This window comes from Ahaetulla prasina, chromosome 5 (assembly GCF_028640845.1).
Source record: "Ahaetulla prasina isolate Xishuangbanna chromosome 5, ASM2864084v1, whole genome shotgun sequence".
Taxonomy (NCBI): Eukaryota; Metazoa; Chordata; class Lepidosauria; order Squamata; family Colubridae; genus Ahaetulla; species Ahaetulla prasina.
This window is the reverse complement of record NC_080543.1, coordinates 84,035,107-84,054,520: the sequence shown is the minus strand read 5'-3', so window position 1 is coordinate 84,054,520 and position 19,414 is coordinate 84,035,107. Positions and strand designations below refer to the sequence as shown.

Genomic DNA, 19,414 nt, shown 5'->3' with positions numbered 1-19,414 from the left:
GTTTTTTTTAATATTTAGTCTCTTCCACAGTCAAAATAAAATTCAGATGAAAAGTTTTTCTGGGGCTTTAATTTCCAAGTTCCATTTTTCCCCCTTTCTATTTGTACTTCCGCATGCCAATTTAGCTGCTGATTCAAAATAAAAACTTCTTTCAAGCCTTAATGATTTTTCTTCTTACCTATATAATGGCAAATCACTTTTCCGGTAAGAATCCTTCATTCGGTCACCCCTCCTTCTCCAATCTTTTAGCGTGGTCGCCCCTGCTAGTGACAGCTCAATGGCTGCCTTTCCATGCCGCCGGGTCGGAGGCTGGTTCGGCACTCCAGGGAATTTGCCACTTCCCTGTTCACACCGATCTGTGCCTCCTTTCTTCGCTGTCTCTACAGGACATGCCCCTTCTCCTCCTTATTAATGAAGATAATTGAATTTTAAGATGCAAAATGGGATAAAATTGAAATGTTAGTAAATGAAGTATATTGTTGGAAGAAAATAATAATAAGTATTGAATTTTGAATAGAAATGTTAAGATAATAAGAGATGGAAAGTTATATTAACTGATTATATGATATAAATGGAATAAGAGGAAGATAATGTTAAGGTTTAAAATATAGGAGAGGAGGTTGGAAAAATATGTGTAATAATTAAGAGAACTGGGGATGTCCGGATATTAGAGAAATTGAAAATAGATACAGCAAGAGATAGAGATAAGGAGAGAGGTGGAAGGGAGAAAGAGGGAGACAGAAAGAAGAAAAGGAAGAGGAGGGGAGGTAAGGTGAGGGAGATAAGTGTAGGAGAGAAGGTTAGAGGGAAGAAGTAGGGTGGACGAGGAGAAGGGAAAGGGAAGTAGGGAAGGAATAGGAGAGGAGGGGAGAAAAAAGTAGGAATGAAGAAAGGAGGGAAGGAAAGGCGCGTAAGAAAAGGTTGCAGTGAAAGAAATGGAGAAATGACAACCCCGAAAATATTCAAAGAATAAAAATTGAAATAGTAAAAAAAAAAGGAATGAAAGAGAATGAATATGAATAAAAATGGAGAAATTAGAAAACAAAGGGCAAAAAAAGATGTAATTTGATAAAATAAACAAAGAAATATTAGGACAGGAATAAAAAGTTAGGGAAAAAATATATTTTGGCAAAAATTGTAATTAAGAAAAATATATTTGAATAGTTTGAACTGTATAAGATAATGTCACTACATTGTTTATGAATTGTGTTTGTGTGGAGGGGGGGAAACAAAAAATCAATAAAAACTTGTACAAAAAAAAAAGAATGTTCTTTCTGTGCCAACTCAGAAAGCTCAAACTGCCCAAGGAGCTGCTGATAACAGTTCTACAGAAGAATTATTCAGTCTATCATCTGCACCGGGGTGAAATCTAAAATTTTTCCTACCGGTTCTGTGGGCGTGGCTTAATTGGTGGGCGTGGCTTGATGGTCAGATGACTGTGTGGCCATGGCCAATAACAATAAATAATAAAAATAATAAACAAAGTATACAAAACAATAAGAGTTACCAAAAACCAACTTTCACCACTTTACACACACACAATACAACACAACTGACTCACACACAATGTAAAAGCAGCTGCACTTCACCCAAAATGGCCCCTGTAACAAGCAGGCACACTTTCACACTTTACACACACACAACACAACTGACTCACACACACACACAAACACACACACACACAAAATGCCACATACAGCTTTTGTGAGATTCTGTGTGTTTGTGTAGTTAGAGTGAAACACTACAGAAACACACCAAATCTCAGAAAGCTGCACAAATATTTTATTTTATTATTTTATTTATTTATTTATTTATTTAGATCAGGGGTCTCCAACCTTAGTAACTTTAAGGTTTGTGGACTTCAACTCCCAGAGTTCCTCATTCAGCAAAGCAGGCAGTCAAAGCAGGCTGTAATCAGTAGCTGAAGTAAAGCATGGCGTTGCCAGCCCGAAAGGACCAGTAATTATCGGTAAATGAAGAGGGGGCATTGGGTGGGCATGGGTGGGGGCTCTTGTAAGTGGGGGCTGTTAAAAAATGACTTTAAAAGCCTGTGAGGATTAGGCAAGTCATCTGAGATTGCCAGAGGAAAAAAAGATTTTAAAAGCTCCTCTGACAATCTCAGCTGAAGTTCCCTCATAGCAGCCCAGAACCTCTTAAAATAATGGTTTTAACAAGCTCTTCGGCTGAAGAACTTGTACAAAACATGTTTTTAAAGGTTCTGGTGATGAGGAACTAAGGTGAGATTGCCAGAGGAGCCTTTTAAAGCCTTTTTTAAAAAAGGTTTTTAAAAAAGAGTTTAAAGGCTCTGCTGATCTCAGCTGAGCCGCGGGATCCTCAAAGGCTTTTTTTTTTACTTTTAAAGGCATGTTTTCGGCTGAAGAAAAACTGGTTTTAAAAGTTAAAAAAAAAACCTCTGCTGATGGTCCGGCTCAGCAGAGGCAAGGGGCGGGGCCAGGGATTTTTGCTACCAGTCCTCCGAACCAGCCGCCGCCATCGCTACCGGATCGGGTAAGACAACATAGACAACACAGTATCAACAGTAGAAACCTTCAAATTTCTAGGTTTACCATATCGCAAGATCTAAAATGGACAACTCACATCAAAAACATCATCAAAAAAGGACAACAAAGAATATTCTTTCTGCGCCAACTCAGAAAGCTCAAACTGCCCAAGGAGATGCTGATCCAGTTCTACAGAGGAATTATTGAGTTTGTCATTTGCACCTCTATAACTATCTGGTTTGGTTCTGCAACCCAACAAGACAGACACAGACTTCAGAAGATAATTAAAATTGCAGAAAAAACAATTGCTACCAACCTGCCTTCCATTGAGGACCTGTATACTGCACGAGTCAAAAAGAGGGCTGTGAAAATATTTACAGACCCCTCACATCCTGGACATAAACTGTTTCAACTCCTACCCTCAGAAAGATGCTATAGAGCACTGCACTCCAGAACGACACAAGATCAATGCCATCACTCTGCTAAACGCCATCACTCTGCTAAACAAATAATTCCCTCAACACTGTCAAACTATTTACTAAATCTGCACTACTATTAATCTTCTCATCATTCCCACCACCCATCTCCTTCCACTTATGACTGTATGACTGTAATTTTGTTGCTTGTATCCTTACAATTTATATTGATATTGTTTGTTTCTTGATATGCACCAAGACAGATTCCTTGTGTGTCCAATCACATTTGGCCAATAAAAATCCTATTCTATTTTATTTTATTCTGTTCTGTTCTGTTTTAAGGCAGTCTGATATTGCTTTAGTATCAACTTTGGCTCAAATTAACTTTTTCATTTGGGTCACCTCTATCTTTTTGGTGAGCCATCTATCAGCCATGTTATATGGTCTTAAATCTGAGTGGCCTCACAATGTCATGCTTACAGGCTGATGATCGCTACTGTTGCTAAAGTGTACTGTGACCTCCGAAAAGAGGTTGACTTTATCTCTAGACACACAAAAGAGATCCAGTACACTGCTTAAATTGGCTGAACGGTATGTGTAAGGATACGTGTAATTCTTATCCTTACCTCCCAGTATTTGGAGATTACGCTTAAAAATTAAGGAAACTGTGAGAAGGCAAGCAGCATTACTTTTTTGGTCTCTCAAGAGCCAGTGAGGATGGTTATTAAAAAAACTCCCCTGGGACTCCCTTCTTCTGGGCGAACTCATACAAAGAGGGACCCAAACTAGCGTTCAAATCTCCTAGTAATACCACTATGGACTGTGGCTACAATACAGATATATCATCTAGGATAACTTCCAAGCCCATCCAGTATTCAGGGTTTTAATACCGGGATGTGTTTGGAGGGATATACACATTTACCAGTATTAACTCGAACTCTTCATATCCAAATTTAACAGCTAGGAAGTACGAATACTTATCTTCATTGTAAAGTTTCTTCCCCTGCCATTGTAACTCTTGCTTTATATGAATGCATAGCCCACCAGAGGGTCTCCGTTTGTTTTTTGGGCTGGGGAGGCCCATCCCTGAAAGCCCGGCTGTTGTACTGGTTCATTCACTTTGGTTAACCAGGTTTCATGAATGGCTATTACATCAAATCTAGGGAGAAAGCTCATTAGTCCACTAGCAACCATCCCTTTCCAGCCAGCTACATTCCAGGTCGGCATCCCAGAGGCAAGGTGGTCTGGCTTTGTTGGTTGACTAGATGGTAAAAATGCCAGGTGTTGACATTGGAGCCGGGTCAATATCAACTATGCTTCCCATACAAACACAGTTATTGTGAGCTTCAATATTTCTCCTTGTGGGTTGTGGAACTTGTTTTTTTTATAAAAAATTTTTTTTAATTTCCATTTTCCAACATCATATTTAAACTATTCAATATCATATTCAAACTATTATCCATCATTAATCATTAATTTTTATTTATTGCTGATTCGGGCCTGCCCGACTGCTACTTCCTTTCTTCACAACCTCCTTCTACCCTCTACTACTTTCCCCTCCTTCATCTCCTTCACTTTACTACTTCCTCTCCTCCTTCTCCACTCCTCCCTTCTTCCACCCTATCTAACCTTCTTATTCCCCTCCTCCTTCTCAACTCTTTCCTACCTACTTTCTTCCCTTCTTCTACTCCTCTCTCCCTTTCTTTCTGAAATGGCAGTCGGATATCCCCAATATCATTTTAAATTTTAATTTCATATCTTCAATCATTACTGTACATTAATAACCAATCCATGTATCATTTCCCCCCCTTCCCCTCCCTCCTCCCCCCTTCCCCCCCGGACTTCCCAGAGCAAATACCTGGTATTATGACCAACAATCACAAACTAAAGTATACAAAATATACATAAACTCCCACCCCTCAAAACTTTAAAACTTTAAATCCCCTCACAATAAAAATAAAGAGATAAGAAAGAATAATAAAAAAGAAAAAAGAAAAGAAACAATACCAACTTCACATATTACTTCTTCTTACAATCCATTTTTAAAATTAATCCATCTTCTCACATTCAAATTTTTTCCACTTGTATATTCCTTCAAATTTCATAAGTCCATTTCTTAAATTACAGTCCATCTTCTCGAGTTCAAATTTTCATCACTTATATATTTCTTCAATTGTCATAACATTTAATGTCCGATCTTCCAATACTACTCCATCAATCAAATATCATTACGAATAAAATCTCTCAAATACAATATTTCCAACTTAACTTCATAACTTTTACTGTCTATAAACGTGTCAATTAAAACAAATAATCATTTAAGTTACATCCACAATATAACAGTAAACAATTAAAATCATTACATCCACAACATTATCTAAATTCATAAATTTTACTTTCCATCCTTCACAATTAAATAATATCATCCCATAGGTTTATACCATACAAATAGCAAATAACAAAAATCCTATAATTTATATCCTAAACAAATCAATTCCAGAAATTAACCATAATCATCATATTCACATCTTAAACATTCCTCCCCTCTCCTATTCTATTTTCCATCATTTCCAAACCAGTTAACTTAGCATCTAACAACAAAGGATTCCCACTCTTTAAAACATTAATATAGAAGTGTCTTGCTTTCATAACTGTACTAAGAAAATACTTTCTGCCTCTAAAATTCACTGACAAACCCATTGGAACTTCCCATCTAAAATATATCTGATGTTTCTTAAACTCATCCACTAAAAATTCTCTTCTCTTTCTTAACATGTTAGGAGGAATTTCCTTCATCATTTTTATATCTTGTCCCAATATTTGAAATTTATTTTTATAAAAGGCTTGCAAGATTTCATACTTAATCTTTTTAGTTGTAAAATAAATAACCACATCCCTCAGTAATCTTTTTTTTTTTATTTGCATTTATATCCCGCCCTTCTCCGAAGACTCAGGGCAGCTTATGTTAGCAATAGTCTTCATTCTATTTGTATATTTATATTTGTATATTTATATTTATATTTGTATATTTATATTTGTCTTGCCCACCAAGAATTAACACGATAAATTCTTTCAACATTAATCTCAAAGTCTTCTGGCTCCACACCCTTTATCTGAGCAAAGGCAAAAATCCCTTTTAAATTTTCCTTCCTACTTTCCCTCAACCCCCTCACCCTTATAGCATATTCCATTAATCTATATTGTAATATTACTCTTTCTTCATCTGCCCTATCTACCTTTGCCTGTATATCTTCCATCTTATTATCTAAGTTCCAATTGTTTTGATTCTTTTGAATTTCCTCTATTTTCCTTTGCAACTCTAAATTAGCTTTATTAATTTCTTCAAAATTATCTTCCATCTGAATACAAGAGCTTAATATTTGCGAAATTGCATCCTTTACCATTTTCATTTTCTGCTCTTCCACCACTTCCTTAAAATCCAACATCTCTTTCTCTATTTCATCAAATTTTTGATCTATTTCTGAAAAACGAATCTTCAGAAACTCCTGTAAAAAATTTCTTAATTCCTCTTTAATTTCTTCTTTTAATTTTCAAAACTGAACTGAAGAAATTTCAAAGTTTTTAGTGGCTTTTGGTACTATTTGCTTAAAAGCCATTTTTTAAAATATAACCTAACAACGGACAAAAAGAGGTTAAAAAAGAAAAATTCAAAAAACTTTTCTTCTAAATCACTATAATCCCAAAGAAGAAGAAAAAATATAAATCATAAAATTTTCATTTCTTCCATTTAGTCAGTGTCTTCTTGTATATCTCCTAGTTCCACATTAGCTGTTAATAAGCATTTCCTTAACTTTCGTTTCCAATACACACATTCCACAAAACGCCATTTGCTTTCTTCTCTCCTATCTTCGCAACAAATGTATCCTCAGGGGCTTGCAGTCTTCTTACAAACAAATGCTAGAACTCCAGTTTCTGCTCTGTCTGTATTATAATCCATCACAAATCAATTTTTGCCACGGAGACTGGATGCTACATTTTTTTCTGCCAAAAGGCAGATGCCCTCCGAGTCTGGAGCTTTTCAGTTCTATGGAAGGAGCACTCCCCTCAAGCCTCCAGAAACTTTTTCTGTGGCTTTTTTGGGTGTCTCAACTTTAGCCTGAATGCTCATCTCTCCCTCTTTGCCCGAGGGGGAGATTTACAAGCTGTTGGACAACTGATTTACGGTGTCCTGACAGCTCTACAGACTACGGAGTTAGCAGTCTAAAAAAGACTGCTTTTCAATGCAGCGGAGCCAGACCGGAAGCCATCGACTCTGGGTTGCGGAACTTGTTGTTGCTCCTCTTTATCTTGATTGCCAGTGTGCCTCTGCCCTTGCTTCAAGAATGAATTTTTTTTCAGATGGGCAGGTACTCCAGCTTTTCCTCTCCTTATCCAGTTGTTCTACTGGATGGTCAATTTGGACATCTACTACCAAGTCCTGATGGATTTCCCTTTTCTCCTCTTTTTCTTTTGGACTAGTACTCCTCTTTTTATTTATTGGGGCTTAAGTACTTTCAGAAGCCAGACTTGATAGCAATTCCATGGAGGAGCTGCCAGAAGGAAGTAAAACATTCAAGCTTTCTGTTGCACCAGCTGCTGACCTCAACATTTGATCAACTACCTCAATCTTCTCCAGTATCATCTTTTGGTCTCCTGGGCAGAGGGTAGCAAACTGATGGACCAGTTCCTCCTCGTCATCAATAAACTGAAGCTTCTCCTTGTGTAGGTTTAGAAATTCTTTTTTATTGTCCTTATCTTTTCCTAACCTTGTTAGTTGAGGGCTTGTTTGTTTGGCCATTGGTATTTTGACATTCCCAAGATTAGTACTGACCTCCCTCACTGCCTTGGCTCTCTGCCTAGACTTTAACAGGGACTGAATTTGGGTGGTGTGAAATACATGTCTTGACCAAATACAGAATTTCTTTAGTGAGGTCTCAAGCTTGAGTAACATTAATGGTAGTATAATCTGCCCAAAGGTTAGCAATATTCTTTTGCAGCCTTGTCTGTCAGGAAGCCAAGAAATCTCTATTAGCTTGTTAGAATATACTCTACAGCATAAGAGTTGGGATACAGAGATCAAAACCATTCTCCTGTTATGCCATCTGCCCCTATTCAGAGGGGTGTTAGCAAACTGGAGTAAAATCCTGTGCCTCTGCAAGACCAACTTCTCCACCACATCCTCTTCGCCCTGAGACCCCCAGTCCACTCAGGCTAGCTGAACATCATGGGTAAGATTTGGAATATGAGCTTTGCTGTTTACTTCTTCAGCTAGCTTATTAATGTGTTTTCTCATTAGAGACTTTAATTCTTTATTCCCTCCATTTGCTTCCAGGATCTGGTCAAATATGGCAGTAACTGTTTGTGCTGTTAGTAGGCAATTCTTAGCAACCAAATCCAAGTGTCCTTTAAAATTGTTCCTAGTATTATTATTCTTGTTCTCCCCTCCAACTCCTACTGGAATTGCAACTCCCTCCTCCACAGATGAGCAGTCGTCCTCTTCCCGACCCAAAAGAGGGCTAGGTTTGTTTGCTGGGGTCACAAGGGGGGAAGAAAAGAGAAAAGGAGACTTACTTGCAGTGTCCATTTTCTGAAAAAAGTCTCTTATCTTATGTTGTCTAGGCGTTGTCACAGCCATGGATAGCTAGTTTGCTTAGTAGAGAAAACTTTCCTCTCATTCACTAAATGCTTTACTAGCTGGAGTAAAAAAACTGGGGAAAAAGCTGGAGTAAAAGATGAACCTTTCAAGTAGTAAAATTGAAACTTTTTAAATTTAAAAGTTAAAAATTGATTTAAAAGTAAAAAGAGTATTTTTTTAAAAAAGGATAAAAATAGAGAGTAAAAAGGAGAGCAAAGTTCAAAGCTGCTGCTCACTTCCCATTCTCCCTCCTATTCAGCAGTATAATATATGTACAATACCTACATACAAAAATGAATAATTAAGATTTAATAGAATTACACTGAAACCTTGATTTATTAATCCCTCCATTAAGTAGAATTGGGATGCAACAGACTTAATTTCTATCCCCTGAAAGGACAGACAAGTCCATTCTATCTGAAGTAGTTTGGATAATATATTGTAGTTAAAATTATCTTAATTCTACCTTAATTTTATATTAACCACAGCAATATTATACAAATCATATAATGTTATGTGAATGATCTAAATTGCCACATAAACATGCTTTCCTATTTAATAGGCATTTGACATCCTCATTGATCTATCAAAAAGTTTTCACTATTTTTATTATTTTGTTTTTTCATTCAGTAACTGAGATTCTCCAGCTGAGTTTATCTGCACTAACCATGGTTCATATTCACAACACATTTCGCAGTGTAGTTTCTGAACTTAAACCTACATTTCCCATTACTTTCCCGTTCCGTATTTTGGTGATAATTAATTCTTCTTTAATGTTTTTGAGTTGAACTCAGGTCTGACAAAAAATCAAAAATATATTGTGTATGTAAAATAACTTTTGGATAATGCTATGTGAGGTGTGGTAGTCACCATTCTGCTCTACTAAACACAGCCAATATATACAGCCATGGCATTTATTACCAAATTCAGTTTTAAATCTGCACTGAAGAAACCAACCGCATGACTATCTAACATCAGTGCATGTTGTCTCACAAAGCAGTGTCCAGAAGTCATCATAGCGGCAAATAACAGCTTTGAAAAGCATACATTCCCCTTTCTTTCTTTCTTTCTTTCTTTCTTTCTTTCTTTCTTTCTTTCTTTCTTTCTTTCTTTCTTTCTTTCTTTCTTTCTTTCTTTCTTTCTTTCTTTCTTTCTCTCCCCCCCCCTCTCTTTCTTATTTTATAGCTTTTCAGTAAAGTATACTCTTGGAGAAAAAAAATGTCTCAGGAGCTTCTTTTGCTGGCTAGCATATTGGGACGGTTGACATTAAGCCAGTTCTTTTGTAATAACCTACCTGGACTCCACTAGGAGATCAACCTCGAGATGTCAGCTGCAGCCAAGACAAAGAGGAGAAAAAGAAGCCAGGAGAGATCCTGGCTCGGGAGGAACCAGCACTGCTTCAAGCTGCAGCAGGGATGCAACCCGTTGGCACACCCCTAAATCAAAAACCTGAGAAGTCTGAGCAGTTACCCACAACCATAAAGGAGCAAGTAAAGGAAGCCCCATACCAGGGGCTGAAGACCCGCTGAGCAATGAACATGGGTGGGACAGAGGAGGCAGAAGACTCCCTTCACCCTTTTGGAGTCAACATGGTCCGAAGCAGTAAATGGAAAGCGAGACAACTAGCCAAATGGGATGACCCCACTGAGTGAAAGATCCCAAATGCTGGTCACAGCTTATCCATGGAGCAGTTGAGAGAGAAGTTCAGAGGTATGCAGCAATGATGCCAGGAAAAACGCCGATGAGCCTGGTAGCTCTCCTTCCCTATACTTCAGCCGATGGTACCGGTAGCCAGCTATGGTTGGAGCCCCAACACAAGCAGCTTCATCATGCCTCCTCTGCTGCAACCGGTGGCCCGGCGCAAGTGCTCACAGCTTAGGTCCTGGCATGGGTGACAGCAGCTGGCATTCCCCATCCTAGATACTTTCTGATACAGGGGGATCAGCAGCCATTCCCCTTGGTGGTCCATTTCAATGGGGATCCAAGCCACCTAGCCCATTTCTTGGCTCAAGTTTGGCACCACATGGAATGTTACGGGGCGATGTACCATATGGTGCGATTCAGGTCCATGTCATCATAGTCAACTGGGAGGAGAGTGCTTCAGAGTGGTTGGTGTCATTGCATAATGATGAAACCCCAGAGCTAGATGACCTTGAGGCTTTTATGCAAGCCCTACGAGAGCGATTTGAGGACCCTATAGTAGCTCGATGTATGGAAGCCCGTAACCCTAAAGCAAGGGAAGCAACCAGTGACAGAGTACATCCAAGATTTCTACCACTTTGTTAGATTCCTAAGAGATTGGCCTGAATGTATGTTGGTCCACCATTTCAGAGAGGGGTTAAACAAGAAGCTGTACCAGAATTGCCTGCCCAGGGGCGTGCCACACAACCTGGAGCATAGTACTGCATGGCCACAGAGGTGGAGATTGACCTGATGGAATTCCATGAACACATCAGGCATGAGACTTGACTCCGCCAACTAGCAAAGAGGCAAGCAGCTCCCAAGGGAGAAAGAGGGAGTGCACCATCATTCAGAGGAAGAAGACCTCACCAGAACCTTGGTGGCTGCTTTTGTGTGGAAAGGAGGAACACTGAGCTACCAAATGCTTTGAACCACACTCAATGACCGGTCCCCCTCCTCTGAGCCAACTGAAGAAGAAAAAAGCTCCGCTGAAACCAAAAGAGAAAACTTATGCAGGACAGCAGGTCATACAGTTCTTCCTTCCATCCAGTAAGGGGGAGGGAACTCCAGCCACTGTTAAGATGGGACCAGTCTTCTATGAGAGTGAGAGCAAAAAAGACAATCTGATGGCAAGGGGCACCATCATCCCCTTGACTGTTAGAGTGGAGATTTCAATGTCCTCCTTGGGAGTAAAGGGAACCCTTATGGCCTTGTTGGACTCAGGGTGCACCAGATATCTGATCAGCACCCAAGTAGTAGAGAAGCTAGGAATGAGGCTAAGGAAGCTAAGAAAACCTGTAGTGTTTTCCCAGCTAGACAGTTCAATAACAGGCGGAATGCCAGCAACCAGCCTAACCAAGCCTGTGAAGCTAAAAGCCAGAACCCACACAGAGACTATTTAATTTATTGTGGCCCTGGGGATGACAGAGGCCATGGTCCTGGGCCTGGCATGGTGAAAAAAAATGGAGCCCATCGGTCAATTGGGACAGAAACAAATGGCGGATGTGAAGGAAAGCATCCAACCAGCAGGAGTTAGGGAAAGTGATAAGCTGCTGCCACGCGCCTGTGGTTAAGAAAGTGAAAACAGAAACAGCCAATATCTTAAAAAGAGAGTGATAGCTCAGAACCAGATTCCCAAGGAATATTGGGATCTGGCCAAGATTTTTGGCAAGAGGGAATCTGACAAACTTCCATCCCAGTCCCACACATTGTGTGATTGAGATTGTACCCAGGGTTAAGCTGCCAAAAACAAAGCTATATTCTATGACAATCAGGGAGATGGGAGAACTCTGTGCATTTACAAATAAGAACATACCCAAGAGCTTCATTCAACTGGCGAAGTTGAGAATGGTGGCCCCTGTGCTGTTCAAAGAGAAGAAAGATGGGTCCCTTAGGTTGTGCATCAACTATAGAGGGATAAATTGTATATGTGTGGAGAATATGTACCTACTTCCCTTAATGCAGGACATGTTGGGCCACTTTGCAAAGGGGAAATTTTTCACAAAACTAGACTTTAGGAATGTGTACTACTGAATGAGAAAGCATGAAAGCTAGGTGTTACCAATTCTGGGTGATGCCATTTGGCTACAAGAAGCCCCTGCAGTATTCATAATATTAATAAATGAGGTCCTGTATGAGCACTTGTGCAAAAGGGTCCTTGTGTATCGAGAGTTGTCAACTCCATCATTCTCTCCAAGCAATTAGCACACCAGCCCTCATGAGACAGCAGGAAGCATCATCATCAACATTGACCAAGGATCTGACACGGCCACTAAAAGAAGCCCTAGCAGGGAATGAGTGGTTCCAGCAACACAAAAGTGAGCTGTCATTAAAAGACAGATTGGCATGGTTGAGGAGCATATCTTTTAAAGGTATTATCCTTAAATAGATTTCTTTCAATTAAATGATATTTTTAAATAGATTTGAAATTAAGATTTGCACTTAAACAACACACTTCCCTGGACACTGAATTGACACAATATACTGTGTTAGAAATTAACTAAACAGGCTTCATTTACAAAACATATTAAGGCACAAAAAGCCTAACCCAAGTTTAGCATTTGCAAAATACAGATACTCCATTAGGATTAGAGTTTGATTTAACTAAATGTTCCATATAAACACAGTAAAGGCCTTCAGATGTTTATTCATTGGTTGAAATAAATACAACATGAGCGTTTCAAATCTTTCCTAGAACCATTTAGTCTAAAATGTTTTGTTGGCAATTAATGAACAACAATAAGAGCATATTTAAGAGCATACAATTGCAGCTTCATTCACTTCTTCAAAAAACTCTGAATTTAGTATTTTATCAAATTTAAAATGAGTAAAGCAGTAACAATGATGAGAATTACTTACCTGTGGTACTAAACTGACATGAATATTGCAAAAGTTCTCTCTTTTGGCCTTAAATTGAAACTGTCGAAAAGCTTCTACAAAGGGCATTCCCTCAATATCTCCAATAGTTCCACCCAACTAAAAGATAACATATGGAGTTAATTAGTTTGAGCAAATAAAAAGCATAGTTCAATCTGTACTTCAGTTTAAGGATGCATTTAAAAATGTATATAAATGTTCCCAGTAATAATTTAGGCAAATTTGTGAGATTATTGTTTTTATGTTATAATCATTGTGATATTGTTCAATGCTCAGAGTCTGTTGGTTACGTTCCTTCTCAGTAGATAGTTTTAATTGGTAAGAGAGGCTGATTTAATGATTTCTTATTTGTGGGTTGTCACAGAGGACAGTCCTTCCCCACCCCACATATTCCTTTTAATATCTACATGAAGCCACTGAGAGAGTTATCCAAGATTTGGTATTTGGTACCATCAGTATGTTGATGATACTCAGCTTTTACATCACTATCTGGGACCATGCTGGTGATGTTTTCCCAGAGCTTGGAAGCTGTGAACAACTGGATAGGAAACAACAAGCTAAAATTGATCCCTAGCAAGAAGAAGTAGTTGTCCTGTCAGACTGGCCCCTGCTACTCCCTAGGAAAGAACGACCCTTGACTCCATAGGTTTCAGAGAAACGGTACTTTTGCTAGACAGAGTGCAGGTTGCATGAGGCAAGCTCTGAAGAAAAAACATGCAAAAATCATATATTGAAAGCAATCCCCAATCTCCAAAACCCTCCCCCTAGGAGACCAGTCCAATCAGGTTTCATTCTGATGCTTTGGGAACTCAGTGCCTTAGGCGCCAGTATGAATTTCTTTCACAGGACTGGCTTCCTTGAAGCTCAGCAGATGGATTGGTTTGGAACCTCTGATTCCTGCTAGTGTTGATACTCTCTAATTCCCCATAGCATTCTTTCACACTTCCAACACACTTCCAGATGCCCTTTCCCCCCCTGGTTATGGCAGTTGCTAGCAAGCTTCAAAGAAAATGAAGATGAGTAGCTGACATTCGCCCCTCCCTTTGCAAAGGCGTTGGCCCTAAAAAAAAGAGAATCGTAAGTAGTCAATTGAGGTCCAACTTTTTAGATTTGTTGGGTTATTTCTTGTGGAAAACATGAAGGGGTGTGTGAGCTCGAATGTGGCGTCCGTCAACCCATTCGGATTGGGGAGCAGGGAATGCTTCCATACAATTAACTACTGGATCCTGCCCTTGTGTTTACGACAGTCCAAAATTTCTTTCACCTCAAAATGTTGTTCCCCTTCTATGAAAATAGGAAGGGGTAGTATGGGAGAAGGTGGCCAAAGGGAAGAGATTACTTCTGGTTTCAGCAGGCTACAATGAAATGAACGGCGTGAATTCTTTTCAGGTTTTGGGGCAAGTCCAATTGTACTGTGACTCAGTTTATATTCTCATTCATCCAAGTCATGGTTATTCCAAAGGTGCTTTTTTCCAAAAGCAAGTGGACTTCCTTATTTTTTTCTTTGAAAACATTTTTCTTCTCATCCAAGAAGCTTCTCATCACTCCAAGAGTTAGAACTGGAAAGCTTCTCGGATGAGAAACAAAATGTTTCCAAAGAAAACATCAAAAAAGTCCAGTTGCCTTTGGAAAAAGCACCTTTGGGACAGTGGAAGATTTATACCTTCATCATACTTGCAAGATTCTCTTCATATAGCTTTACAATAAAACAGGATTAGCTTTTCCTGTCATGTTTCCTGTCTGATCTATCTGGTAAGGCTGACACATATGAACAAGCAACTTCATGACTTGGAGACTTGGATTTGCAGTTCCCGCTGAAACAGCAGGTGGAAGCTGCAGTAATGAGGGCCCATGTCCAGCTTCAGTTGGGGCATAGTTGCTCCCCAGCCTGAGGTGAGAGGATTTTATACCCATTTTAGTAGCAGTTCTAGCTTTCTGGAACGTCTTCCTGCTTGAGGTAAGGTTAGTTCCTACATTAATTGCCTTCTGGAAGCAGCTAAAAATAGAGCTCTTCTGGAAAGTGCTTAGGACTTGATAGCAGGATTTTAAGTTATTTTCTATGCTTTTTAGAGTTTTGTATTATTACTTTAATGCTGATCATGGATGTTTGAATTGCTTTCTATAAACCACCAAGAGTCCCTTGGAATTATAATCAAGAATAAATATAATAAATAAGCCTTTGCTCATAGCTACATACAGAAAGTTCATACTCACTTCAATTACACATATCTGTGGTTCTTTCTTATCAACATCCACAGGAACTTTCGCCTGATTCATTACCCATTCTTGAACAGCATCAGTAATATGAGGTACAACTACAAGCCAAATAAAATATTAATGCAACAGAAAATTGGATATATTTATTTTATTCAATTTTATTTTATTCAATTTTTATACACTATTATAAATATACACTATTTCATGGAAGTGTTTCAAGTATTAAAATTATAATTGCATTTACAGCTACAGCACAATCTTTTCCTGAGATCTTAGAAGATTCTATAGTAATCTGATCAAATGAACTAGTAAGAATAAAGTTGCTATGTGAATTCGTAGAAACTTATTTACTATTGAATGATAGAAATAACTGCAACTTGAGTAGGAATACTTGAATATAACATTCAACAATACAGTGCAAATATAAATGCATCAATAGCTATCTGGTAACCAAGGATGGCAATTTGTATCTTCCAAAAGGTACTTTAAAAGGATTGAAATGAAAACATACATGGGAAAAGAATGAGCTCCGTTCTGTATACAATTCTGAATACAATTCTGTAAGTGACAATCATTTCTCTAGCAAATGACTAGCTACAGTATGTGTTTGAATACTGTTGCAGTAAGCACTGTACCGTATGCAGGACTTCTTCGAAAGGAGTTAAGGAAGTTCTGGGCAGTTAAACTTGTTATTAGATAGAATAAAGGGAATGTTTTCTCATCTGTACTGGCTTTCAGTATACAATAAAGGAAAAGGAGCTTAGAAACATTATCAAGTGACTTCCGGTTTGGCACCGTAGGTGATGGCGGTGATCTTTACGATCACCAACCTCTGGATTTTGTGGAATCGCTAGGACAGCTTAAATCTGCTGTCCAGCGGTTCGAAAAACCCTCTCTTCGGGAGAAGAGGAGGGGGTGAGCTGAGGGCAGAGGTTGAATTTCCCTAAAGCCCCTGAGAAAAAAGGGGTTTGAAGGGTTAAGTTCCCTCCAGCAACCCGAAGAGCTCCAGATCCGAGGATTCTTCTGCTTGGGCGGAACCAATCACCACGACCAAACGCCGAGATTTATTTTGGACAATAAAGGATTATACCGGACAGAACGAAAGTGGGAGAACTTTATGCAAGTAGCCAAGCCGATTCCCCGATACTTTGTAACAAGTTTGAAAACAGCAAGAAAATGGAGGCGAATTGTTAACAAGTTAACGAGTGGAAAGCGAAAGTGATACTTTCACCGCTTGCCGTCTGATCTTGGTAAATTGCATGTTATTTGCTACTTCAACTCTTTAACTCTTTGCTGCCTAGAATCTAGGAGAGATTTTCTTTTTAAATATTGCTTTAAAAAAGCTTTAAAGGACTGTGTTTCTCAGAGGTTAAGAAGATTTAAACTGAATATTAAGTTGGAAATAAATAAATAATTTTATAGAAGATGGCAGCCAAACAATTAAAGTCTACTGTAACAAAGGGCTCTGGAATCTCCTCAGCTGGTGCCTCTCCAGCTCATACAGTGGAGACTAGAACATTGAACTTAGAGGCGGTACAAGAGAATTTAAAAGACTTTATGCAAGAAAAATTTAAAGTAATAACTGAGGAGATGTTGGAAATGAAAGAGCAGATATCAGAAATTCAAGTGGGAAATAAAGAAGGTAAGAAGGATTTGTAATTGCAGTACAAAGTTTGGCAAATAATGTGATTTTATTGGAAGAGGAGGTTGAAGAAATTAAGCAACATAATTCAAAATTAGATAATAAAATGGCTGAATTTCAAAGTAAAATGGAAAAAACAGATGATGAAATAGTTTTGATACAATACAGAAATATGGAATTTGCTCTAAGAATTCGTGGTTTGAAAGAGAATAAAGAAGAGGATTTAAGGGAAATTTTTTCTGAAGTATTTGCTGAGATATTAGCAGCTCGTCCAGCAGATGTGGCTTATCAAATTGATAAAATATATCGTGTGAATTCTTGGATAGCAAGGCAAAAAAAGTTGCCAAGGGATGTTGTTATTTATTTTACAAATAGAACAGTGAGAAATCAGATTTTGCAAGCCTCATATAAGGGGAGAAGATTCAGATTGCTGGTCAGGATATTTTAATATTAAAGGAAATTCCACCAAAATGTTAAGGGCTAGAAAGGAATTTGCCTTCCTGGTGAATGAACTTAAAAAACGTCAGATTGAATATAGATGGGATATTCCAACTGGTATAATAGTATATTATGCAGGGAAAGTACATCGTCTCAATACAGTTGGAAAAGCGAGAGAATTTTATGTTGAGGCATTAAAAGTTGGAAGTCTTTCTCCACTGGATGCTAGAAGAAAGGAGACTGAAGTGAAGGAAAGAGAAGTGAAGCAGGTTCAAGAACAGATTGCGATGGAAGAAGATTTATTACAAGTGTTGGAAATACCTATGACGGGTCCAGATTCAAAAGAACAAAGGCTGACAAGAGCTGCTGCTAAACGCAAGGAACAAGAGATGAAGGCACAACAACAACTGGCAACTACTACAACGGAAACAGTGGGAGGAGCAAGGCCTAAAGCAAAATGTGATTTGCGGCTAGTGTTCCAAAAGTTTCCTTTGGCCGATAATGGCAATTAAACTATTATCTTGGAATGTTAATGGTTTGAATTCACCGCAGAAGAGAAGGAAAGTATTTCATTATTTGAAACAATTTAAAAATGACATTACTTGTTTACAAGAAACACATATTAGATCTTTAGACCAGAAATATTTGATAAATTCAAAACTGGGAGTACATTTTGTTGCCTCCTCTTTGGAGAAAAAAAATGGTTTAGTTATATATATAAAGAAGGATATATCAGCAAAATTAATTGAGGTGGATAAGCAAGGAAGATACATTGCTATTGAACTCTTGTTGGAGGGAAAGAAGACATTATTAATAGGAGTTTATGCTCCGAATCAACAACAAGAAAATTTTTTCAAGTTTTTACATAAAAGAATAGTATTTTGGGATTATAAATCATATATATTAATGGGTGATTGGAATGGTGTGTTGGATACTCAAAAAGACAAAAAAAAGCTTAAGGAAGATATCAAGCCGGGCGAAATTACCAAAGGCTTTTTTTGAAATGATGGAGGACTTGGAATTAAGAGATATTTGGAGAGAACATAATACAGAAGAGAGGGATTTTACCTTCTTTTCTGATAGGCACCAATCATTTTCGAGGATTGATTTTATTTTGATTACTAATGACTTGTATTCTAGAGTGAAGAAGACGAAGATTTGTTCAAGAACTTTATCTGATCATAGTCCAGTTTGGATTGAATTTGATCGGGAAAAGGAGGCTAGGAGATCATGGAGGTTGAATGAGAATTTGTTTAAATATGAACAAAATGTAAATGAATGTAAAAAACAAATGAAAGAATTTTTTATTATGAATATGAAAAAAGAGACATCTATAGAGATGATTTGGGACTCCAGTAAGGCTTATATGAGAGGAAATCTTATACAAATGAATATTAAATATAAAAATAAATTGCAGAAAAAGAAAAGGAACTGGAAGAGGAAATTAAAAGAAAGAACAATTATTGATAAATAGCCCAGGAAATAGTAAAATAAAAGAATCAATAAATATATTGAGAGGTCAGTTTAATATGTTGATGGCAGATCAAGTAGCAATTAATTTACAATATGTAAAACATAATACGCTTAATAATGCCAATAAGCCAGGAAGATGGCTTGCCTATTTAATAAGGAAAAACAGAAAATCACGAACGATTGATAAAATAGAATATAGGGGTAAGGAAGTTTATCAAAAGAACTTGATTAAAAAGCATTTTAGAGTATTATAGTAAGTTATATTCTAGGGATATGGTTGATGATACAGAGATAGAAAGATATTTACAACAACAAAATATTTGTGAGCTTACAGAAAATCAAAGAGAAGAATTGAATCAATTAATTACTTCAGAGGAAATTTTCTTAGCAATTAAACAACTTAAAATCGGTAAAGCACCAGGAACAGATGGTTTAACAGCTGTTTATTATAAAATTTACAAAATGAGATGGTTGAACCACTTAAAGAGTTATTTAATAAAATTCAAATGGGAGGAGATGTTCCCCTTCATGGAGG

The 19,414-nt window shown here is 37.9% G+C and overlaps 1 protein-coding gene across 4 annotated transcripts in view; it reads right to left on the bottom strand.

Moving 5' to 3' along the window:
* Positions 1–19,414, bottom strand: part of CTPS2 (CTP synthase 2) — a 193,691-nt gene that overhangs the window by 109,474 nt on the left and 64,803 nt on the right. For all 4 annotated transcript variants that reach the window (XM_058186754.1, XM_058186755.1, XM_058186756.1 and 1 more), the window contains 2 exons: positions 15,324–15,424; positions 13,092–13,208 (listed from right to left, as the gene is read on the bottom strand). In XM_058186754.1, the coding sequence (XP_058042737.1) occupies positions 13,092–13,208; positions 15,324–15,424 (218 nt within the window). The remainder of the gene's footprint in view (positions 1–13,091; positions 13,209–15,323; positions 15,425–19,414) is intronic.